The 24,660-nt window shown below is 53.2% G+C and overlaps 2 protein-coding genes across 5 annotated transcripts in view; one reads left to right on the top strand and one right to left on the bottom strand.

The window, feature by feature from the left end:
- PC (pyruvate carboxylase) overlaps positions 1-19,588 on the bottom strand; it is a 108,976-nt gene extending 89,388 nt beyond the window's left edge. Inside the window, exons 1-3 of one of the 3 annotated variants that reach the window (XM_046015070.1) lie at positions 8,814-8,944; positions 8,145-8,264; positions 4,146-4,183 (exon numbers count right to left, since the gene is read on the bottom strand). Coding sequence is in view for 1 of the 3 variants with exons in the window: in XM_046015067.1 (XP_045871023.1) it covers positions 4,146-4,183; positions 19,571-19,580 (48 nt within the window). In the remaining 2 variants the exon portion in view is untranslated. Of the gene's footprint in view, positions 1-4,145; positions 4,184-8,144; positions 8,265-8,813; positions 8,945-19,570 lie in introns of those variants that run through there. The other 2 variants (XM_046015067.1, XM_046015068.1) reach the window with 2 other exon arrangements.
- Positions 19,589-20,277: 689 nt separating this feature from the next.
- On the top strand, positions 20,278-22,067 carry C8H11orf86 (chromosome 8 C11orf86 homolog). Of its 2 annotated transcripts, none has more exons than XM_046016255.1 (2): positions 20,278-20,620; positions 21,197-22,067. In XM_046016255.1, the coding sequence occupies exons 1-2, from the start codon at positions 20,351-20,353 to the stop codon at positions 21,293-21,295; spliced, it is 369 nt and encodes a 122-aa protein (XP_045872211.1). In that variant the 5' UTR covers positions 20,278-20,350; the 3' UTR covers positions 21,296-22,067. The 2 variants fall into 2 exon arrangements, with proteins under 2 accessions (XP_045872211.1, XP_045872212.1); XM_046016256.1 differs by having other exon boundaries at positions 20,280-20,620; positions 21,200-22,067.
- Positions 22,068-24,660: the final 2,593 nt, after the last annotated feature.

Genomic DNA, 24,660 nt, shown 5'->3' with positions numbered 1-24,660 from the left:
AGAATTCTGATTAAAATATGTAACTGAGTAACTGGTTCAGACATGATTTTAAGGAAGAAATTTATTAAGTTTAAAATCAGTGTGGCAGGGCGCCTGGGTGGCTCAGTGGGTTAAGCCGCTGCCTTCGGCTCAGGTCATGGGGTCCTGGGATCGAGTCCCACATTGGGCTCTCTGCTCAGCAGGGAGCCTGCTTCCCTCTCTCTCTCTCTCTCTGCCTGCCTCTCTATCTACTTGAGATCTCTCTCTGTCAAATAAATAAATAAAATATTTTTAAAACATAAAAATAAAAAAAAATAAAATCAGTGTGGCAGGGGCGCCTGGGTGGCTCAGTGGGTTAAGCCTCTGCCTTCAGCTCAGGTCATGATCTCAAGGTCCTGGGATCGAGTCCTGCATCGGGCTCTCTGCTCAGCAGGGAGTCTGCTTCCCCCTCTCTCTGCCTGCCTCTCTGCCTACTTGTGACCTCTTTCTCTGTCAAATAAATAAATAAAATCTTTAAAAAAAAAAAAAGAATAAGCATGCCCAAGAAAATAGAAACTATAGTATGTATAACTTTGAGTTAAGAAATCTGCGTGTATCTGTTCTTTTGTGCACTTCAATTCAAGGGAATTCGGTCTGTCCAGAATTAACAAGTCAGTCTCAAGATTCCGATTAAAACAGGTAACTGAGTAACTGGTTCAGACATGATTTTAAGGAAGAATTTTAAGTTTAAAATCAGTACGGCAGACGATGAATATGCCCAAAGATGCTCAATATCATTAGTCACCAAGGAAATCCAAACTGAAACCACAAGACACCAACACACGTCTTTTAGAGTGGCCAACATTTAGAGGACTGACCATACCCAGTGCCAGCGAGGATGTGGAGAGACTGGAGCTCGTACGCCGCGGGTGGGCGTGTAAGATGGCACAGACACCCTGGAAGGAGACTGGGCAAGTTCAGTTACATACACACCTACCATATGCTCTGGCCACTGCGCCACCACACGTCTGCTCAAGAGAAAGGAACTACGTGCCCGTGCCCGATAAAGACTTGGACACAAACATTCAGAGCAGCTTTATTTGGCACCACCCAAACTGGAAACAACTGAAATGACCAACGGCAGGTGAATCAGCAAACAGACTGTGGGGCACCCACATACTGGACCGCTGCCCTGAAGCCAAAGGGGAAGGATGGGTGCGGCAACACGGACAAATCTCAAAATAGGTGTGCTGAGCGAGAGAAGCCAAACAAAAAAGAAACATACTCTATGATTCCACTTATGTAAAATTCCCAGAAATGCAAACTAACCTACGGTAACAGAGAGCAGCTCAGCGGGTACTTGGGGATGGGGGAAGCGGAAAGGAGTGGGAGGAAGGGCCTACCAAGGGGCATGAGGACACTTTCAGAGGTGATGGATGTGTTCACTGTCTTAACTGTGGTTAAGGTCTCACAAGAGGATACATACGGGGAAACATATAGTGTACACAGAAGATGAGCGATTTGTTAATGATACCTCAATGAAGTGAGCAGAGTAACTTCAAAATGTTAAAACATAAAACAGTATTAAGAATGTTTAAGGAAATTTAACAGTCTGGTTAACTTATTAGACTTACAAGAATTATTTAAGCATTAGGGATGTTCGTTAAACAGACAACTGGAAGTGCTAAAGTTGAATGCAATTTACAAATTCAATTTAAAATTTCCAAATGAGTTAAGTTCACAAATGGAATGAAGTACTCATCAAAAGGCCCCTTCAAACTGGTTAGAATTTTCTAGAATCATAAATAGAACAGAAAAATCTATAGGCTTTACTTAAAAGCAAAATTTAAAAGACTAGAGGCACCGGCTGGCTCAGTTGGTTAAGCATCTGATTATTCATTTCTGCTCAGGTCATGATCTCAGGGTGGTGAGATCGAGCCCCATGTCAGCTCATGCTGGGCATGGAGCCTGTTTAAAATTGTCTCTCCCTCTCCCTCTGCCCCTCTCCACCCTCTTCAGAATAAACAATACATTTATTATTAACGATTTCATATTAATAAATTTCACACTGATGAACAGCACAGCAGTAAACACACTCGAAGCAGACAGGAAGTGCAAATAAAACAGATCAGAGCACGCGCGCTCTAGAGTAACTGCAGCCTTCCCAGACCCGGGGCCGGCCAGTGACAGACTTGCGAAAGGTGCCACACAGATCCTGGGAGACTAAGCATGACTCAGCACAGACAGAGCACGGAATTTTCCCTAAGGCCTCGGCCAGGGATGGATGTCTGTGGGGAGGGGAGCTACCACATGTGGAGTCTGGCCCCCTTCCACACACAGCTGGTGGAAACGCACTCAGAGCAGCTCTGGCTACCCGCCCGCCCTTCTCCGGCTTGCAGGCCAATCAGGATAAGGAGCTACGGGACAGGGACAGCGCGATCAGGGTGCTGGGATGACCTCTGTTACACCTTCCGGCGTGCTACCTAAGACATCCCATCCCCCTCCCTCCAGGATCTCCAAGGAGACAGCAGAGGAGGGCAGGGCGGCCACCTTCCGTGGCAGTCTTAGTTCAGTAACTAAGGAAAACTCCAAGGACTCAGCGGGGACTTAGGGATGAAGCGCTAGACAAGCCTTAACAGATCAGATGACGTGGTCCCAAGACAGCCCTTCTTGGCAACTAATTTTCCTTGCTCCTGATGGATCCGGGGGAAGGCATACAAGAAAAGAGGGCACTCTTTAAAAAGCAGGGGGAAAGTCAGAATCTTGGAGTCTGCTAATCAGCCTTCTCCGGGCCCCCATTTCTCAGCTGTGTGAGACAGGTGGGTAGGGCCCTCACCCAACTCTCCCTGCTCTCCTTGCAGGGATGCAAGTAAGGGCAGTTAACATTCAATTCCATCAACCAAGAACAGGAAGGGGAGAGCAAGCAGAGAGAACAGGGCAGTGGAACCTTTGTGGGGGGTACAGTCCATCAAAAATCCGTATCCATCTTGGCCTCTACTCTACCCTCTTTTCATGGGATGAGAATTTTTTTTTCTTTTTTGGTAGGCTCCACACCCAATGTGGGGCTTGGATTCACAACCCTGAGATCAAGGGTGGCATGTCCCACCGACTAAGCCCACCAGGCGCCCCACTCCACCTGCTTTTCAGAGCAAAGGCAAACCTAGAGCGGAAACCGGCCACGGCTGGTCCAAGACCTGGAACTAGAGAGGGCTGTGGGAACATCTCAGAACAGCTCCTGGGTCACGACCGGTCACCTGAGAAAAATCCCCACACAATGGGTGGAAACCCAAGAATCTCAACGCAAAGGAAGCTTCACTCTGAGCACAGAGTCAAGCTCTGGGGAAAGCTGTGAGCCACGAAGCCGCCAAGGCACCTGGCTATGAAACGACCTGTCTCCGGGTGTGGAGAAGAGCCGCGTGATCAGTGTCTGAAACATAGGTGGGCACGCCAGACGGAGAGCGAGGCCCGGGCTGGGCCAGGACTTCCGTGCTGGGTGAGCAGCGGGAGACAGGACTGGGTCACTAGGTAGATTCCTGCCCAGGGGCCTCGGCATTAGGCTGCGGGGACAGATGCACCCAGACCGGGCATCGGGGAAACCCTGTGCGAGAGCAGCAGCTGGTTTCACGGGACAGGGCTGCCCGAGCGCTATGTGGGCAAAGAAGGTTCAACTTCGCCCCTTCACCCCCTCATCGCTGGGACTCCCAAAGCCTGGGTGTCCTTGTCTGGAAACACAGGTCAAGTGTTTTCACAGGCAGCCGACGGAGCCCCTCCCATGTCCAGCTTCACAGCTCCCCGAGTCCCCCACTGCCCGGCTGCCTGCTCTACCCACGGACTCAAGGGGTCTTCCCTGAGACTGCCCGGCAGTAGACCGGCTTCTTGTGGTCCTGAGAGGCTCTGCCGCGCCCCCCTTAACTCGCTTCCCAAGCCGCACCCTTCCAGACGTCAGGCCTCCTGCACAGGCTGCCGACTACCAACTGAGGCCAGCGGAGAGCCAGATGTCACTTTCCTGTGTAAACCAAGAGAGATGGGGAACAGACAAGGACTGCTTCTGTTTTCCGAAACTCAGAGCTCGGCCTCTTTTATTTATTGAACTTGATGACTGACGTGCCAGGACCGCGAACCCCTACACCTGCTCCTGGAGAAGACCCACGCACATCCCAGCAGCCTGGAATCAGGCACGGACTTACCTTCAGTTTTCTGTCGGCTCTCAGAAGGCAGCTGCTATCTAAAGTTAGAGAAAAAAGAAGTGTTATCTTCATTTCTTCAGGCATTCCCCCAGAGAACCTAGGAGTGGCAAGAACATAGATCTAGAACCCTGCGAACTGTTCCTTTGCTTCCATCTTAGGGACCTGGGGCGGGGGTGCAGGGACAGCACGGGGCTGAGAGCATCCTGGCTCTGGTCCAACAGTCTGGGCCCCACCCTTGCCGCTCAGCCACCCATTCCCATAACCAGTCAAAGCCGGGTTTCCTCATCTGTGAAATGGGGATAACGGCAGCACCCAGCCTGCGGAGTTCCCAGTGACGCAACACACACAGGCCACTGGCACGAAGCCTGGTACAAAGGACGCTCTCAGACATTAGCCAACGTGCTTAGTAAGGAGCGTTCAAGCAAAACCCTTTTCTGGCACCCACCACACAAGAATGAGAAGTTCTAAAAACTTTTTTTTTTTTTAATTTTATTTATTCACCTAATGTAGATCACGAGCAGGCCGAGAGGGGAAAGCAGGCTCCCCGCTGAGCAGAGAGCCCGCCCAACCCACTGAGCCACCCAGGCGCCCCTATTGTTTTCTGTGAAGTGTTTTCTCTTCCTGCCCACCTCCATTCAGCCCGCGCCCACTCTCTCGGCAGAGCTGTCTCTAAGCCTCAGGAGCTACCTACCCCTTGGATTCCCCGAGCCTGCTTCCTGTCTCACACTAATTAAGGACTGTCTTACGTGACCTGAGAGCTGATGCGTCTCCTGCTCCCCTGTTTCCTCAGATCTTTTCCTTTAGTGCTAACACACACACAGGAGAGCACATCCCTTGTTTTAGACCCAAGGAAGCCCATCATTTTCTGGAGTTTTACAGACCACTTGGCTTTTTTTAAAGATTTTATTTATTTGAGAGCACGTGACCATGGGGTGGCAGGGGGGAGAGGCAGACCCGCTGAGCATGGTGCCCGACAGGAGACCAATCCCATGATCCCAGGACCCCAAGCTTGTAACTGGAGCTGAAGCCAAGATGCGTAATGGGCTGAGCCACCCCAGCGCCCCTGGACCACTTGTATCTGAGAGGCCCCACCTGTCAAGTCAGCTCTAGCCATTGGTCAGTAAAGAGCAAAATGGAGACACACAAGCCAGCAAGCTCCTGAATGGATTGAATCCATGTTCTAAGAAGATCAGTTGCCTTAAGAAATTCTGCCAAGGCTCCAAATGAATCTTTGGGGCATTCAATTCAATAAAATATTTATCAAGCACAATCCCTTGCATGAGACAGCCACGCCAGAAGGCACAGGCTCTGCTCCCAAAAAGCCCAAGAGCAAGTTGTCGAGGGCTAGCTAACAGAGGATGAAAACGGGTAATACGGGAGAGGGAACCTGGCAGGGACCCCCGAGCTTGGCAGCCCGCAGAGGACGTGTAAATGAGGGCCGGACAGTCCCTTGGTTGTAGGGTTGTTGTCATGACCAAGTAAGACATGCGGTGGGATTAGCAAGAGCCCACACCCAACTGAACAGACTTGTCAAGACTCAATAATGCAGGAAGCCCTGAGTCCGGAAGAGTAATAGAAAACAAGGTCACCAAGGAACAAGACAAGGGGGGGAAGGACACTAAGAGGCAAGTCTGGGATGATGGCAAGCAGTCTCAGACGAGGGCGGAGGCAGAAGAAGGTACCTGTGGGGTCAAATGGAAGAAAAAGCCTAACAGATGGCCTCCCATCTTTTCATTCAGTGGGTAAGAGGAATGTTCTTCCTTCCATCCTTTCCCACATCTACTATGGCGCCCTACTCCTTTGGCAGCTCAACAACATGCCTACAACTGAGACTAGAAGCAACTAGGACAGAGACAAGGGAGAGTCAGTCAGGCCCAGGTGAGGTTTCAGAGTAAACAGGCAAAATGGCTCACTTCTGCAAAGGAGGCCTCCGCTGAGAAACTAGCCGGCAGACAGGCACTCTCTCTGGATGGGAGGAGTCAGGGCCCAGTCAGAAGAGGGTCAGATGCTGTTGGGAGACAGCCAACAAGAAGGCCCACCCTAATCCTCAAGGAAAACTGTCTACTCAAGGGAGGTGTCCAGCTAGTCCAGCAGCGTGCCAGTGACAGATCCGCATGGTCTGGGGCCTGCCCGGGCCTTCCTCCCAGATTCGCTGCCCTAGGACAGTCATCAATGCAGTTCCTAAATGGGACCCTTTCCTGGTTCTCCAACTTCCTCACTGGTTTCCAATTTGAGCCGTTTCCAGTAATTCACCTGAAACATTTGTCCACGGCACTGACAACTCACAGGGCAGAGGGACACAGAGAACTGCAAGTTGGAATGTCCTGGGTCTGAAGTCTACCCTGCCAAGGTCCCAGGGCCTCTGTGAGCAGTGTTGGGAGGACTGGCACCTGGCACAGCACCTGGGGTACTGGGTGCCAGAAGGGAAACAAGGAGAAAGGGAAGAAAAGGGCAAAAAAGAAAAAGAAAAAAAAAAGAAAAAGAAATAAGGCAGGTGACCTTATTGGTACGTCAGAGGCAGCAAGGGTCCAGGAAGCTACCCACCAGGGCAAACTTCCCAGAAGGATGATCCTGGAAGTGAGAACTGGCACAGAGAGGGTCCATCAGGCTGGAGCAGGCTTTGGGAGAGAAAATAGGGAATAAGGCACAGAGGGGACTTTGGAACAAATTGTGGAAACTTTGGCTGGCAACCGAATTCAATTCAACAAACAGATATTGAGCAACTATGGTGAACAAAGCCCATTCCAGCATGGCAGGGCAGGGGAGCCACTAAGAAAGAGGCCGCTTGCTCACACGGAACACAGACAGACACAACCTGCAGCTGCCGGGCCCTCGGAGCCCAACCAAACCCCACTCTGCACCTGCAGAACCCAATCTCACTTCTGCCTTTCCTGCACCATAGCGAGTGCCCTCACCTTGTTACATCTCCTGGAGAGGCCTCTTCAAGTGCCCGACCAGACTTCTACTCAAGTGGGAAGCGCTCCTCCTCCCATCTTCTTCCCCCACCTTCCTCAGCCTTTCTCTTGCAGGTTTTAGTTGCTTAAACTCAACTCTTCTCCATAATAAAACCTGGACTGCTCAAATCCAATCACTGCTTCTTCACTGAAGGATCCAGTGGAATTGAAGAAGACTCATGACTCACCTCCTCCAAGAAGCCTGCCCCAGCCTCGCCTATTTCTCCTCTCCCTGGCCTTGGTGTGTGTGGTCTGATTTGTGGGCCTTTACTGAACTTCCTAGGGGCCTCTTAGAGACCATAACGCATCCACGCTGGGCTCTCTACAAACATCTGTGGCACGCTGACTCACTGGTTAGGTTCTTTCTTTTTCTCTCCGCGGTTTGCCAGCAGTCCTAGGGCAAGGCGTAACCTCACCTCCGAAGCCTTCCAATGCCCAGTCTAGGGCTCCCAACATGATGGGGGTGCAAAAGAATGCCATGGAGAGTTCCAGACTTAGGATGCGCACTGGGCAAACAGAAAAGCTGTCACTGACAGTAACCACAAACGCCAAGCGCATCCAACCCCACCAGAAGGGTCTGCATCACAGGCAGGGAAAGGGTGGCAAGGGAAACCAGGGCTGCTGACCCCAAGGAAGGCAAAGACAATGGAGACTCTCACTGGGATCTGGCAAACACCCGCACTTCTGGAGCCTCAGCTTTCTCAGCTGCAGAATGGGGACAATGAGCCCTGGCCTCCTTTCGCTGACAAAAGGAGTATTTCGATTTTTAAGAGTTTCAAAGCTGCCAGGAGCCTAGGGACTTGGCCTCACCCCAGCATGTGTGCGACGAGGAAAGAGCTCGAGAGAGGTGAAACAGCTCACTCGAAAGTACACAAAACTAGTCCCGCTGGAAAGAACCTGCCAGGGCAGGTCCTCAAAGCCAGGGCTCTCGATTCCGTGCCCAGGAGGGAACTTCCAGCACCGCCCGCTGCTCCTCACCGCCCCCGGCCAGTGCACTTTGGAAACTGCTACGAGCCCGAGAATAACGGGCTGAGTCCAGCCCCACCTCCTCCTCCTCACGGAGCAGCCTAGGACGAATCGCTGCTTCCCCTCCGAAATCAAGTGGAACCGAGGATCCCGACAGGGTTGCTACGAGAATCCCTACAGCAGCCCGGAGTGCAGGCACCTGGAACACAGAAAACCCTCGCCTTGCACCCCACGGCTTTCTTTCAGGGCTAAGCAACTTCTAGTACGCTTGGGCTCCCGATTCTGACGGACTTGGGTTCCAACCCTCAGGGACCTCGCCCGAGGCATTTGGGGGTTCCGTGCGTCAGTTTCTCCATCTGCAAAATGGGCCCGAGGGTAAGAATAAGACCGCCGGCCGCCGCCGGGGACGCGAGGCGGACGAAGCCAGGCGGAGAGGCGGGCCGGGGTCCAGGCAACGGGACCCCAGAGCAGGGTCCCTGGAGCGCGTGCGCGCGCAGGGAGGAGGGCGGGGGTGGACCCGCGCCGGTCGGCCATCCCCGGGGGAGGGGGAGGGAAAGGGAGGGAGGGGCGGCGCACGTCGCGTCTCGCACCGCCCGCCGCCGTCTCCTCCAGCCGTCACTCGTGGAGCCCGCACCGCCTTGGCGCGCACGACCCTTACATAAGCGTCCCCCGCGGCGGCGCTGGTGCACGCCCACCTGCTCCGACCCGCAGCGAGTACAGGAAGGTGCGCAGCGCCGCCGGCACTCACCTCCGCGCCTCCGCCGCAAGTCGTCGCCACCGTCTCTACCGCCGCTACCTCCACTGACAGGGAACAGCTGCGGTTTCCGCGCAACCGAACTTGCTGCAGTCCTGGCCCCGCCTTACAGACTTCTTATTGGCTCAGGTAGCCCATCCCCTCCTGTTATTGGACAGTGACTCCCGTCACTCACCGCTCCCGGCTCAGGACTCCTCCCTACCCCCCGCCTACCCGTCACGTTTAAGCCTTGGCGCCCCACGTCAGCCCCGCCCTTCGCGTCGCCGGCGGGTCTCGGGATTGGTGAGGAGGCTGGGAGAGCCCGCCCCTACCGCACCACCGCCTACTCCCTTGTCTATAGAGCCCCACGTGGGCCGCACCGCCGGGGCCTCCGCCCGCAATAGGCGGAAGTAACTGGGCTCCGGCGCGCTGTGATTGGCTGTCGGCGGGGGTGGGGAGGTGCGATTCATTCACCCGAGTAGCACGTGTCTCCCAAAGCCGCAAGCATAACAGATCGCACGGGGACTCAAGATATCTGGCCTGTACTTAAAGGCACTGAGCTGACCGGGAAGAGGGCAGAGGAAAAGCGTTTGCGAAGGGCAGGGCGAAGGAGATGGCAGTTGTACCACACGGGTGTGCGTGATTTTGTCCCTTAGCTGTGGGAGGGGTGGTGATGGGCGGGAGTCCGTCTCTGTTTGACCTTGGACAAGCAAACTCATCACTCTGAGCCTCAGTTTCTTAATCTGCAAATTGAGGCCCCTGGGGACCTAGAAGGTTTAGAAGGCTTGATTAAACAGAAAGCTTCATAAACTGGGCTGTCTGCCAATTAGGAGCTATGAGAGTGACCAAAACCAAACAAAATCTCAGCTTTACATTGAGAGAAAAGGCATCATAAAATATAGGGTACACCAGATGGTAATCCGGAAAAATAACCCGCTTCCAGACCGTGGTAAGGATCAAGGACTATGAGAACATCTTGTTAACTAGAAATGGTTTAATGAGCATGGAGCAATATTACAACTCCGTTCCCTGTCCTGTGTATCACATTCTGTCTCTGTTTTGTCTCTCCAACTTTCTTGTCCTTCCTTCCACCTATCTGGCTGAACTTCGACATAGGTCAGTCCAACACAGTTATTTTAGTAGCAGAGCGAGGATTAGAATCCCAGGTCTCCAAATCCACATAGTGATTCGATTAACAATTCATTTGATTGTGCACCTATTATGAGCCCAGTGCTATGCCAGTGCACAGTGGTGAAAAGACAGGCCCTGTGACATCACATCGTAGAACACGCATCCTATTAGATGCCAGTCCTAGGACACCTCCTGCATCAAAACTTCATTAATGCCAGAAAGAATTAAAGCTGTGTGACCTTGGCCAGGGCCTCTCCCTCTCTGGATTGAATTTCCTCTTAAAAGCGATTGGACTCGGGGCGCCTGGGTGGCTCAGTGGGTTAAAGCCTCTGCCTTCCGCTCGGATCATGATCTTGGGGTCCTGGGATCGAGTCCTGCATCGGGCTCTCTGCTCAGCAGGGATCCTGCTTCCCCTTCTCTCTCTGTCTGCCTCTCTGCCTACTTGTGATCTCTGTCTGTCAAATAAATAAATACAATCTTTAAAAAAAAAGAGTGATTGGACTCTGGGTGCCTGGGTGGCTCAGTTGGTTAAGTGTCTGCCGTTGGCTCAGGTCATGATCTCACAGTCCTGGGATCTAGCCCTGCATCAGACTCCTACAGGAGCCTGCTTCTCCCTCTCTCTTTGCCTGGAGCTTCCCCAGCTTGTGCGCGCGCTCTCTCTCTCTCAAATAAAGCAATAAATAAGCAGATGGTCTTGATAGACACTGAGTCCCTATTACACTATTGTCCCTGTTACTCATCTAGCATGCCTACCTCGTGACTTCAACATTTTCTGCCTGTATCTTATATCCCTCACTGTGCACATGTAAAATGTGGACCCTCGTGTCCCTCAGGAAAGGCAAGGCCCTGCTCTAGGGCTGGCCATGCTGTAGGCGCTGTGAAGGTCAGGTCAGCCCTGGCTGGTCCCTGTGAACCTGTGGGTCTGGAGCAAAGAGTGGGTGGCTCCAGCCTGGTTCAGGAGATTCCCATGTCAACAAGCACCGGGCAGAGGTCTGAACAAAGAAACTAATTGAGAACTAGCAAATGGACTGCTGTCAACAGAAAAAGTGTGGATTTTGAACAGTTAACACAGGCATATAAATTATCTAGTTCAAGTTAGATTAGGAAACAAGACACCTCTCCATTGGGGCTTTGTCCTCCCCCCAGACTGAGTTCCCTGAGAGGACAGTTAGAAGGGGTAGTCCATCCCAGATGGAGAAAACTGCCCAGACAAAAACCTGGGTGGAGAGCCTAACATGACTTAGAGCATCCCTCTGTGTGGGCTTCTGTACCACGAGTGATGGAATCTCTTTGGGACAGGGTGCTTGCTAGTGGGAAACACAGATTCCTGAGTGCCACTCCATGGTTCTCAATAACTCAGAGGTCTTCGAGTGACCAGCAGAATACTGCGTGGAACCCTTCCTGGGGAATGAGATCCCTGCATTGCGTTGCTAGTTTAAGAAGCTCTCCAAATGGTTCTAATGTAGGTCAGTGTTGAGACCCACTAAGAGACCAAGAGAAGTTACTCTCTTGGCTTCCTGATGATAAGACTCCCCCTGGGGCTCCTTAAAAACAAAACAGGGGACGCTCGAGTGGCTCAGTTGCTTAAGTGTCTGATTCTTGATTTGGGTCAGATCACCACCTCAGGGTGGTGCTAGTCCGTCTCCCTCTGCACCCCCCACCCCGCACGTGCGCCCTCTCATAAATAAATAAAAAAATCTTTGAAAAACAAATAAAAATAAAACAGATCCTGCCCCGCCCCATCCTTAATTCAGTAAGGATTCAGTAAATCCGGTGGTTGGGCCCAAGAATCTTTTTATCTTCCATTTATCTATCAAAAGCCCCAACTAATTCTTTTTTTTTTTAAGATTTTGTTTATCCATTTGAGAGAGGGAGCACAAAGGGGGAAGGGCAGAGGGAGAAGGACAAACAGACACACCAAACTGAGCGTGGAGCTCAACGTGGGGCTCAAATCCCAGGACCCTGAGATCAGGACCTGAGCCAAAGTCAGATGCTTAACCTACTGAGCCACCCAGGTGCCTCTCAACCCCCAACTGATTTTAAGGTCACCAAAACCTTGGGAAACTTCGCTGAGTTCCTAAGAGGCTACAGGGGAAGATGACGCAGGAGAGACAGGCTGAGAGCAGTGTGGAGGAGTCAGTGGGGAGTCTCTCTGTGGCGGTTAGGGCCCAGGCAGCACAGCTCAGTTGGAAGAGAGGGGTCAGGGCGGCCGCAGAGCAACTCACGCGCTCCTGTTAAGCTAGGATTATGTCTACCTTATGGCTTCTTAGTATCAGTCACTTTCTGGAGAGTTCTTGGTTTGTGTTTGTCTTCTGTATTCCCATCCCCTTCTCACATTTGAACGTCACCACTACAAGAGTTTGAGTCTGGCATACAGCAGATGCTTAATAAATAGTCAGCCAAGGAAGGAATGGGAGTCATCGGCCAACCCCTGAGGCCGAGTGGAGTCCACCAATAGAGAGGCGAGTTCAGAGGGCACCACATCTAAGGGGAAGGGGAGAGCTAAAGAGGGGGAGGGCACGGGCTGGCAGGAGGAGCAGAATCTGAGGAGGGAGGTGTCTACAGTGCCCCAGACCAGGAAGGAGGAAGGGGTGGCAGAAGCGACGAGATACAGTCACTCCACCGCCATTTTGGCAACACCCAATGGAAAAAGGAGCTACTTGCCCCCACCAACCTGCTCTGAGACCAGAGTGGGGAGAGACACCTCAAAGCGCATGATTCCAAAACAGTGGAGTGCTGTGCTAGAGATAGTGGCCAGAGTGCAATCCCAAAGAGGGGATTCCTTACCCCATGAGAGGGGCGTGGAGGGCTTCCTGGAGGGGGCATTGCCTACGCTAAGTCAATAGATGATAGATAGATAGGTAGATAGATAGATAGACAGGATAAGTTGAGAGCTTACCCGGTAAAAGGAATTTTATTTTTTTAATTTATTTATTTTTTTTATATTTATTGGTAAAAGGAATCCCATACAGAGCCTAAACAAAGGCAGAGAGGCATGATAGGATGAAGACATGGAGATGGTCGGGGGACACAGACCACCAACGAGTTCAGGAGTTACTGCCTGAAGAGGGAGCTGTGGGGAAGGCCCAGAACAGTTAGGAGAAGCAGAAGCACCCAGGAGGATCCCTCAAACTGTAACGCCATCATGAAGCCATCTCTCTCTGGTGACAGTCGAGAAGGCTGCCCTAAGGACATCGCAAGCACAACCTAGATGTCCCAGAACCCCTGTCCTGGGAGACAGAAGAAAGTCACTTTAAAAAAAAAAAAATCTTTAATTTTTAAAAAAGATTTTATTTATTGATTTGACAGACAGAGACACAGTGAGAGAGGGAACACAAGCAGGGGGAGTGGGAGAGGGAGAAGCAGGCTTCCCGCTGAGCAGGGAGCCTGATGCCAGGCTCGATCCCAGAACCCTGGGATCACGACCCAACTCAACCTGAGGGCAGATGCTTAATGACTGAGCCACCCAGGTGCCTCAGAGAGTTTCTTTTTAAGAAGATTAACCAAATTCTGGCAGCTGGAACCTCAGATAGTTTGACTACTGGTGAGACCTCAGGGTTAAATCCCTCACAATGGAAAGAGGAGGCGAGAAGAATGGACAAAGCCTGTCCTTTTTCACAGGCTGGAGTTGTGGCTTCTATTCTTCGAAGCAGCCCAGAATCCCTGAGGTGTGATGGGGGTTGGAGGTGGTTCAAGATCTGTTCTTCTCCGGGCAGGTCCTCAAGTGTCTGGGCTGCCCCTCCTACCCACAAGCGCCATTGACACATGCTGTACCTTGTGACAATGAGGAAAAAATGCTCCTCTGGCAGCATCCTGGGGATGATGCCCTGCTTAGGACAGCAGCAGAGTCATGCCAGCACATGACCGAGCTGGCAAAGCATGGGCTGGATTGCCATCCCAGCTTGCCAAGAGTATTTGTGCAGTGTGGAAACTGAACAACTGTATGAGGCTGCCCTGGACCCTTGCCGTGGCCACCCAAATACAGTTTTGGGGTTGGAGGAAACTAAATCCCAATGCCTCCCCACTGTGGTCTCTACGCTTAGTTAAGCCCACAGACCACCTACTCCCAAGGACCTGGGACTTCTACACAGGGACCTGGACCAGACTCCTACACCCTGTCCTTTTGGCCTCCTCCTACTCTGGTTATTCGGCCCACTGGGCCTGTAGAGCCCATGCTGTCATGGGATCTCTACAAGAAGGTCAGACCTTCTACCTATGAAGGTGGGCCTTGGTCTAGTAAATCCCAGCCCCACAGCACTTCAGGCCCAGACCAAAGCTGCTGCTCATAGGCTAAGGCATAGGAGGGTAAGATCCTCCCCTTGCCCCCACTCCAAGCCCCAGCTCCTCTGGTTCTCCCCATGAGGCTCAGAGGAAGGAAATGGCTTCCCTCTGGATCACAGAGCTAGTCAGGGGCAGAGCCAGAACTGGCCCTCCAGTCCCCTGATTCCCAGGCTGTGGTCTTTTGCCCCCACTGGTTGCCTTGGGGGAAAAGAGAAGGCAAGAATGTGCAGAATTCAGAATTTCAAAGGAACGGCTTTGATTTGAAATCTGAATCCTAAAATCACAGTCCTCAGAGGCAGAAGGGCCTTGAGCAATTATGTTTCCAAGATTTCCCACAAGATACAGATCACCTAGGTCATGGTTGTGTAGACAGCTTCTCAGGCCCCGCCCATGCAGGGGGCATGTGATGGGAACAAGCAACTGGTGTTTTTTAACAAGGGAAATTTAGGACACTCCAGCGGGACCCACCCATTTCACAGATGAGGAAGGAGGCTCACACAGGAGAAGGGACAGGCTCATCATTAACAGCCAACAGGTCCCGCATATTAGAAAAACTGCAAAAGTTCCTATATATACTGTGAGCTCCGGGACCCTACACCAATTGATCCGGATTGTTTCATATGTAACGTAGAAATAATCCTCCCCTGGTTCTTTGGGACTACATGTAGGAAGCCCTACAACACTTGGCAGAGAATGAGGGCTCAGAACATGGGAGCTTTTACAATCAATAGCATTATTATAATTTATCATTCCCTTTGCTTGATTTCTCCAAGTGCTAATGACGCCAAAGTCTGACATTGAACCTGATGGCCTGGCATTCTAGCCTCCTGTGGGGCAATGGACACCACAACCATGAACACGTCTGGTGCCATTATTCAAGCAGAAGAACTAACTAGTTCCCCCAACACGTACTGTATTGTAAGAGTTGCTCAGGCAAAGAGATGAATTATCAGTTGAAACATACACAATTTTAAATGAAATACGTGTATCTGCACAGTCCCTCGCCCCACTTCTGGCAGGCATCATATTTTTAAGGAAGATTCTAGGGGCATTAACCATTTGGGTCATAGTTCTGTCTGATCATCCCGTAGGGTGTGTGAAGACCATCCACAAAGGGTGGTCACACATTTGCTAAGGCCTCTGTTTGTGGGCCTGACCCCGCCAGGATGAATGTAAGATCCACTACTGACTGTGTGTCCTTGGGCAAGTTGCTTCACCTCTCTGGGCTTCCGTTATTTCATTTGAAAAATGGGGCTAAGCTCCGGAGTAGTGTGAAGATGAAATGTAAGCACAGACGTAAGGTTCCTGCAACAGAAGATACACTCCATCTCCATCTCCAGGCCCCCCTGGAGACTGGGCTCCGCCTGCTTTTCCAGATTCTTCTCCCACCCTGGGGGTAACCCTGTGTGTTCCCAGGCTCTGGTCACCCAGAGGATCTCAGCCCCCATCTCTACTGCACCCAATCCATCCTGCTCTCAAGGCTGAGCTCCAACACCACCTCCTGCAGGCAGCCTGCCCAGATTCTCCCTACCCCCAAACCAAATGTGGTCTCTGTCCTCTTTTCTGCACTATCAGCACTTGGTGTCTGTTTTTATATGTATAAGAATCCCTCGTTTTTTGGGCCTTACTCCTAGGTATCATAAAAAAAAAAAAAAAGTCTCACTTGAAGTGTGTAGATCTGGATTAATTTCATTGGCTCACTAATAAGAAGGAAGAGCTGGTGGGCGGGCCCCCATCTCTAGCCTTCCCGTATATCAAGTCCCAGAACCCACTTTAGGAGAGAGATACAATGTGTTTCATTAATTTCACGGCACACCACTCCCCCCGCCCCATTTTAACCTCTCTCAAACGAACTGCATCTTCCAATGAATGGGCAATGAGTACTCTTTCTTTTCTTTTTCTTTTTTTTTTTAAAGATTTTATTTATTTATTTGTGAGAGAGAGAGAGAGCACAAGCTGGAGAGTGAGGGGGTAGGGACCTGAGCCTAAGGCAGATGCTTAACCAACTGAGCTACCCAGGTGCCCTGAGTCTTCTTTCTTAATGACGTATGAATTAATGTTACCTTTCATACCACCTTAGGTTGGATGAAATAAGGTCTTTTCCCCACTTTGTAGCTGATAAATTACAGGCACACGAGGTTAAGCCACTCATTCAAACACAGAACTATCACACAAAAGTGCCAGGCTCTAAACTCGGGCAGCGTGATGGTTTAAAAGACAGACCTGGGGCACCCGGGTGGCTCGGTTGTTTACGCATCTGACTCTTGATTTCAGCTTGGATCACGATCTCACGGTCTTGGGATGGAGTCCCTTCTGGCTCTGTGCTCAGCGGGGAGTCTGCTTGGGGCTTTCTCTCCCTCTGCCCCTCCCTCCTGCTTGTGGTTGCTTGGGTGTGCATGTGCAAACACACATGCACACTCCGTCTCAAGTAAATAAAAAAAAATCTTTTTAAAAATAATAAATAATAAATTTTTAAAAAATAATAAAATCCCGGTCTGTGGGTAAGCAGCTCCTTGATGTCCCCGAGCGATCCCGCCTCCTGGTGTTCAAGATCTGTGGGGATCCCTCCCTGGAGTGGGGACGGGACCTGGTGACTCTCCCCCAGGAAGGAACAGAACAGGGCAGAAACGATGGGAGGTCACTTCTGAGACTGAGTTCCCCGAAGATTCTAGCTCTGGCCTGCCCCCATCTCTTGCCCTCCCACGGGCTGGTTCCAGCTGAAGTCAGCAGCCACGATGCTGAGAGCTGCCCTTGGGAGAGGCCCACGTGGCAACAGCAGCAACCAGGGACAAACTCGGGCTCTCAGGCCCTCAGGCCCTCCGACTGCAAAGAGCAGAGTCCTGCCAACAACCATCCGAGTGACCGGGGAGGCAGATTCCCCGCAGATGAAGCCTGAGATGGCAGCAGGCCCCTGACTGGAGCCTGGGAAGGACCTTGAGCCAGAGGTCCCCCGCTCGGCCGGGCCTGGACTCCTGTGCCACAGAAACCGTGCGGTGCTACCTGAATGTTGCCTTAATTAAGCCACTAAGTTTGGGGGGTAATTTTTTTAGGCAGCAACAATGAAGAGTCTCCAATATTTAAGACAAAATATGTCCTACATCGGGTCCTGGGAACACAGAGATGGAAAGCCTTCAAGGGACACCCAGCGGAGGGAGGGGAAGCCCTAGGTGTGTGATTGTGACGGAGGCTAATTGGGAGGCGTGCAGGCAGGCAGGGACCAGCGCCTCCTGCCCTCAAGCGGAAACCAGTGGGTTGGGGCCTCTGCCTTCGGCTCAGGTCGTGATCCCGGGGTCCTGGGATCGAGCCCCATGTCGGGCTCTCCGCCCAGCAGAGAGCCTGCTTCCTTTCCTCTCTCTCTGTCTGCCTCTCTGCCTACTTGTGATCTCTCTGTCAAATAAATAAATAAAATCTTAAAAAAAATAATAATAATACAAAGGATTTTACAGGCCCTGGAAGGAGCCCTCCATCCTTCCCATATGATAGATAGGGGACACAGATCTGATAGGCTGACCAGCCCACGGGCTTAATCAGATTAAAACAGCCCACCCACAGGCGGGTAAAAACCCCTAGACTCAGAAACTCCCATGGCAAACCCTCCGGGTCTCCTTCCTCCTTGGAAGCTTCATACTCTCACTTTTGCGATCGCTCAGTGAATCACTCCGTTAACCTCGTTAACCTCGCCTCTCTGCCCCTCTGCCCGCTCTACCGCTTCGTTCTTCCAAGCGGCATGGCCAAAGAACCGTGGGCACCAGCGGAGAAAGAAAAATCCTGCAACAATTGCTGTGTTTACACTGTGTTTGGGGGGCGGGGAGCAGGAGGGGGGCTGCCTCCCTCAGCCATGCAGAGGGGACAGTGGGCTCCCAGGGTGGTTATCCCCGAGCACAGCAGCATCTGGAAAAGGCAAGTGCTTCCCAGCTGACACGACGACGGCAGGGAGGCAGCCGGGAGGGAAGGGAGCACACATCTTTTTTTTTTTTTTTTTTTAAAGATTTTGTTTATTTATTTGACAGAGAGAGATCACAAATAGACAGAGAGGCAGGCAGAGAGAGAGAGAGAGAGAGGGAAGCAGGCTCCCTGCTGAGCAGAGAGCCCGATGCGGGACTCGATCCCAGGACCCTGAGATCATGACCTGAGCCGAAGGCAGCGGCTTAACCCACTGAGCCACCCAGGCGCCCCGGGAGCACACATCTTGCCCATGGGTCTGGGAAGTTGTAAGATGACACACTTGGCGGGAGGATATGGAGCAGCCGCCTGCTTGACACGAGAGTGAGTGTGATTCACCCCAGCGCGTCCCAGAAGTCTGAGTCAGCGAAGTCTTCCTGGACCAGGCTTCAGTGAGAGTGGGGGGGGGGGTGGGGGGAGGGGTTGTCTGAGCCCACCGTGTGGGGGGTGAGGGTCCTGATCCTTAAACAATGGCTTTGCTGCCTTTCATCCAGGACCAGGGCTGGCCTCTGGGTTAGACATTAGAGAGTTGGTCAGGGTTGGAGTAAAGAGGGCCCTTCTTGGGGCGCCTGGGTGGCTCAGTGGGTTAAAGTCTCCGCCTTCAGCTCAGGTCATGATCCCAGGATCCTGGGATCGAGCCCCACATCAGGCTCTCTGTTCAGCAGGGAGCCTGCTTCCCCTTCTCTCTGCCTGCCTCTCTGCCTACTTGTGATCTCTGTCAAATAAATAAAATCTTAAAAAAAAATTAAAAAAAAAAAAAAAGAGGGCCCTTCTCCATGCTCCTCTTCCCCGTGGCCCTGCCTGAGCTCCTCTGGCTGGGAGATGAGCCTGGAGGACATGACAAGACCCTTCACCCCAGGAAGGCCTAGCAACCCCGAGAGACAGAGGAAAGAGAGCCAGGCCGGCCCTGGGGAGAGGTCAGGGATGAGCCCAGAGCTGCAGCTAGCGCTTCCCTGACCCCAGACGGGGGCCCTGGGCAGCAGCCCAAACACAGAGGAGGACCCCCAGCTCTGGGTCCTACCTCGGCCACCAACACCGGAGCGGGGGGTGGGGGGGCACCAGGATGGGCGCAGCATGAGTTCTGACCAAGGAGCGAGTCCCAGCTCAGCCCCTTACTGGGCGTGCTTCCCACAGGTTCGTCGTCTCGGAGCCTCTGTTCCCCGATCTACAAAATGGGCATGAGAGCGCCCCCCTCACAGGGCTGTCATGAGGCTGAAAGAGCGGCTGCTGGTGGTCTAGCTCGTCCACAGCCACGATTGCGTCGGATTTTCACAGCGACCCATTTTGCAGCTGACAAGACCAAGTGAGAAGGGGAAGGGATTCGTCTCCGCAAATGAGTAACGTCCAGCCGCAGTAAAATATCCAGAAACGTACATTTTACCATGTAGCCATTTTTCTGTATAATTCAGTAGCGTTACCTGTGTTCATGGTGTCGTTCCCCCAATCTCTGGAACGTTTTCTTCTTGCCGGTCTGAAGCCCTACAACCGTGAAACAACCAGCCCCTGGCTGAATCCGCGCCACATTCTGTCTCTGAGTTTGACTCTTCTAGACCAGAACTGTCCCTTTTCCTACTTCCTTTTTTAATTTAATAACGTTTTCTTTTTCGGGGTGCCCCCTTGGTGAGATCTGTTCAGGTGTCCCCGCCGTGTCCCCGTGTTCATGTGTCCCCGCCGGCAGGAGGGACATCTCTGCTCTCAGTGTTACCGGCATCGATGGACTCGAGCTCTGTGCTTTGAAACCAGGTTAATAAGTCCTTTTACTGAGGAGATCCTGAAGGGCTGCCCCGGGCCAGGCGACCTCGAATCTTCTCTCAGACACAACAGCTGTGGCTCTAAGCTTAGAGTTGAGAACTTAGAGCATGTGTCATAGTCGCTTTGTCGCACAAGACCAGGTCATGGAGCGTGCCTGGAACCATACCTTTGGACCGTTTCTGTTTGGCCTCGTCCCCGGGTCTGCTCACCAGGTCTTTGTCTTTCTTGGCCGACTTTCCCACGGGTAGAGAGAGGCATTAGGGGTGCTGACTCAGGGATGCGTGTACCCTGTGGCCTGCCCTTTGGTTTATGATGGCCACCTCAGCAGTACCAACCTTTGCCCCCAAATAAGTTCCCATCACATGGGTAGAGACTCCAGGCCATCTCAGAAGCCACTGGCTAGCCAAGGGGCCTCCAGCCGTCCGGTGCTCGAAGCCTCCAGAACCATGGGGTCGGGCCCACGCAGCCAGTCCTTGCGAGGACCACGGCCCACCTATGGCAAGCTCCAAGAGCCCTGGGGGAAGCCTCGAGAGAGCCGACTGCGCCGGGCACTGAGCCTCACTCAGGGGCATGAGAAGTCCAGGCCCTCCATCGAAGGCCCAGAAAGGCTGGACACGCCCGGTCCGGAGTGGCTGCCAGGGGGCCCGGAGGACACGGAGCGGCTGATCCAGGCCCAGCAAGGAAAAAGGCAGCAGTGGCAGAAGCAGTATCAGCAGGTCTGGCTGAGGGTTGGCGGACGGAGGAGCACTGCAGGGGAACGGTGGGGACTTCACAGGGAGGGACCCAGGGCAGCAAAGGCTCAGAAGTAGAAACATAGGGGACCGAGGACCGAGAAGACAGCAGAACGGTCTGGAGATGAGGCTGGAAAGTCCCCAGTCACCACATTTCAGAGGGCCCTGAAGGCGTTTGGGATTTATCCCCTAGGCACTGGGGAGTTACGGAAGGTTTTAGAGCCGGCTGGTGATAGGGTCAGAGCTGTTCTAAAATGATGGATCTGGGAGTGGGTCACTTGGGTGGATTTCGCTGGAGGCAAGGAGATCGGCCAATAAAACTTACCCAGGGTTATATCTTGTGTTCCTCTGTCCCAGGAAAGGGGGCATCCTGAGCCCCTTGGTGGGAGCTGCGGGATCCTGGGCCTCCCTCCTTATTCTGCAAGAGGTGCCCCCCCCCCCCAGCTGTGCTCCTGTCTCTGCGGTCTACCACCACCTCGTGGCCGTAGGTGGAACAACACTGAAGCCCACCGCACAGCCATGGGACCGGGGCCCTGATCTTCCCTCTCCTCTGTCTTCCAGCAGGTGAGGAGAAGATGGAAGAGCTTTGTCTCCAGCTTCCCTGGTGTGACCCTGAGCCGGCAAGCCTCCCCACAGCCCCCTCAGGGCACCGCCAGCTAAGGGTGTCGGAAGCGGTGCCGGCCCCCCGGGCACCCAGACGGCATGGCTGCGACTGCTGACCCACCACTTCGCGGCCCTCTGGACCCCTCTGTGTGGACCGCTCCTGCCTTCCTTCCACGGTGCGCCAAGGCCTCCGCCATCAGCTCACCCGAGGGTCCTGTGATTGCCCTTCGGCCCTGGCCCTCCACTCCAAGTCCAGTCTGCAAGGAAGACCCCAAAAGGGCTGCGAAGAAGGGGGCTCAGCTCTGTTTCCTGATGGACTCTGCCCTCTGGGCAAGGGGGCATCCCTGGACAGTGACAGGTATGAGGGCCTTATCTGCCTAGAAGTAGGCGTGTTGACACCCCTCGCCCACACAAGCCCAGTCATGAACTTCCAGAACAGAGCTCAGTGAAGCCAGACCCATGGCTGAGAGGCTCTTGGGCATTGCCTGTCCCCCCACACTCCCCACGCCCCTCCTGCCAGCAGCTGGTGGTGGGCAAAACGGGGCTCCCTCCCTGACAGCGAGCCCTCCAGGGGCAAGGACTGAGTCAGGGCACTTCTCAGTACTGGAGCTGTGTGGCTGAAAGGCCCAGGCCTGCATGTGGTCACTTGTACCCTCACAGTGTCCCAATGGAGGAAGCGGGGGATGCCTTCCCTCCTTGTGCAACAGAAATGGAAATTGATGCCCAGAGCGAGGAAGGAATTCTTGGTCTTGGCACCCCTGGCCCCGCCCACACCCTGTTCCCAACTTGGGGCTGAACCCAGGAATAAAGATTGCTAAGCTGAAATAAAGTACGTGCCTAGTGATTAATTTGCCTGATGAGGGAAGGACTTGGCTCAGAATTTGCCAGAATGGTGGACCAGGGGCACCAGGGGTGGGTCCCCCATGGGTCCCCAGGAGGCTGGGTCTTTCCTGCCACTTCTCTTGACCTCACTCCCCAGAGGACTTGCCGCCCCTCCCGCCAGCTTCGGGGAGCGTGCTTTGCCTTTGTGCCCACCGTCATGAGGCTGGACTCCCTCCGAGGCCCAGAAAGAGCGAGGGGCTCATCCAAGGCTACACCGGAGGGAGGGTCTTACCCCAAAGAGTCTGAGCTCTTGGAGAGACACTGGCGCTTCTTGTGGGGTCCCTTGGCTGAAGCAGACCCAAGGTCAAAGGTGAGCAGTGTCCCGGGGCGAGGTCTGTCCTGGGATGGTGGGAAGAGGGTCCAACCAGACAGAAAGGGAGGTCCCCTCTTTCCACAGAGTCCAGAACCCCGGCAGGGCCACTGAGGAACAAGAGGGCTCCTGGGGAAATCTTGATCTAGACAGCCGCTGGGATCAGAGACTGGGGTGCCTGGCTTGGAAGCTGGACTCTGGGGGCTGATCAGAAGCTTCCAGACCAACGAGTCACAGACTTTAGAAGCCCGCTGCTCTGCTGCCCTCTGCGGTGGCCTGTTGGGCGCCTCTGGGCAGCCCCAGGACTCCAGGAAGAATAGCTTGAGTCCATGGCTATGGCAAACCCTCATCCAGAGGAGGAAACTGAGGCCCAGAAATGGGGAGGTATCCTTGTCACTCTCCAGATCTCTGCCCTCTAGGTTCATCCTGGCCTCTGTGTCCCCAGGGATTTTTCTAGCCCGAATCCTTGCTGCTCTATTTGTCATGCTCTGTGACTGGCTTGTCCAGTTATGAACTTCTGTCATCCATAAAACGGAAGGTTCTGTGGGGGCCTGGCCTGCTCACCACTAGGACCCCAGTGCCTGGCTCTGAGCCTGGCCCGTACTAGGTACTCAATAAGTTGTTGAGTGAGGCATGCCTCCCATCCGGGGAGGAATTCTATTTTTCCCTCCCCTTGAATCTGGTGGGCCCTGTCCTGCTCCGACTAACTGAATGCGGTAGAAATAATCATCTGGGAATTCTGAGCTCAGGCCTTAAGAGGCTTTGCTGCTTCTGTTTCTGGCCTCTTGGAAGGCAGCTGCCATGGGAAGGAGTCCACATGATCCTGCCCCAAAAGTGGCCCCCAAATAGATCCGTCCGTATTCTAATCCCCAGAACCTGTGAATTTTGCTTGCTATGGAAAAAAGATCTTTACAAATACAATTCAATGAAGGAATGGGGCGCCTGGGTGGCCCGGCCGGTTAAGCATCTGCCTTGGTTGGGTTCAGGTCATGATCCCGGGGTCCTGGGAGTGAGTCTCACATTGGGCTTCCTGCTCAGCGAGAAGCCTGCTTCTCCCTCTCCCTCTCCCTCTGACCCCTGCTCTCTCTGCCTCAAATAAGTAAATAAAATCTTTAAAAAATTAAGGATCTTGGGATGAGGAGGTCATCTTGGATTCTTGGGGTGGGAGGGGTCTAACTCCAACAAGAAGCTTCCTTGGAGAGACGCACAAAGGAAAAGACACAGAGGACGAGGTCATGTGAAGGCGGGGGGCGGCGTGGAGTGCGGTGAAGTGACCACAAACCTAGGAAGGCTAGGGTTGCCCGCAGCGACCAGTGGCCGCCAGCACAGTCAGGAAGGATGGTCCCCTGGAGCCTCCAGGACCTCAGTCTCAGACGTCTGGCCTCCAGCCCCACGAGACAATACATTCCGATTGCTTTAAGCCCCAGAATTTGGGACATAGTTACAGGAGCCGTAAGCAATTAAGACACCGTTTGTGTGATTCTGCCGGGCAGAGACTGGCCGGGTGTTCAAACCCGATGTGCCGGCTAGGTGATATTTCCCAGACTTGCTTGCACTCTGGTGTGGCTTTGTGGCCAAGCTCTGGCCGGTGGAGCATGAACACCCATGGCACGCATGCCCCTCCAGAACGAGCAGCTAAGCCTCCCCGCCCAGCCCTCGAAGCTTCCCTCTTCGCTCACAGGCCTGCCTGGTGCAGAGGACCCAAGGGCGCTCTGAAGTCAGGAGATGACGGTGGTACAGAAGGCCCTGTGTCGCCCCCCGTCGCCCGTCTCGACCGTGCTAGGACCTCAAAATAGGGCTTCGCTGGGTGAAACCTCTGATTTGGGGGCTGCTTGCGACAGCCGCAAGTCTGTGCCAAATATTTCTTTTTTATTTTTTTAAAGATTTTATTTATTCATTTGACAGACAGAGATCACAAGTAGGAAGAGAGGCAGGCAGAGAGAGAGAGAGGAAGGGAAGCAGGCTCCCCGCTGAGCAGAGAGCCCAACGTGGGGGCTGGATCCTAGGACTCTGGGATCATGACCTGAGCTGAAGGCAGAGGCTTTAACCCACTGAGACACCCAGGCGCCCCATCCCAACTATTTCATGTCAGCTCTGTGTGGTTCCTTGGGGACGGGAAACTTCTAGAAGGCGGGACGATTCTCTTTGCTCACCGTGAACCGCTCACCTTGGACAGTGTCTGTCTCCTTGAAGGTGCTCAGCGAACAGTTGTTGAAGTCCTGAGTCCTCT

Source organism: Meles meles, chromosome 8, assembly GCF_922984935.1.
Source record: "Meles meles chromosome 8, mMelMel3.1 paternal haplotype, whole genome shotgun sequence".
Taxonomy (NCBI): domain Eukaryota; kingdom Metazoa; phylum Chordata; class Mammalia; order Carnivora; family Mustelidae; genus Meles; species Meles meles.
The sequence above is the reverse complement of the archived record's forward strand: the minus strand, read 5'-3'. Positions and strand labels throughout refer to the sequence as shown.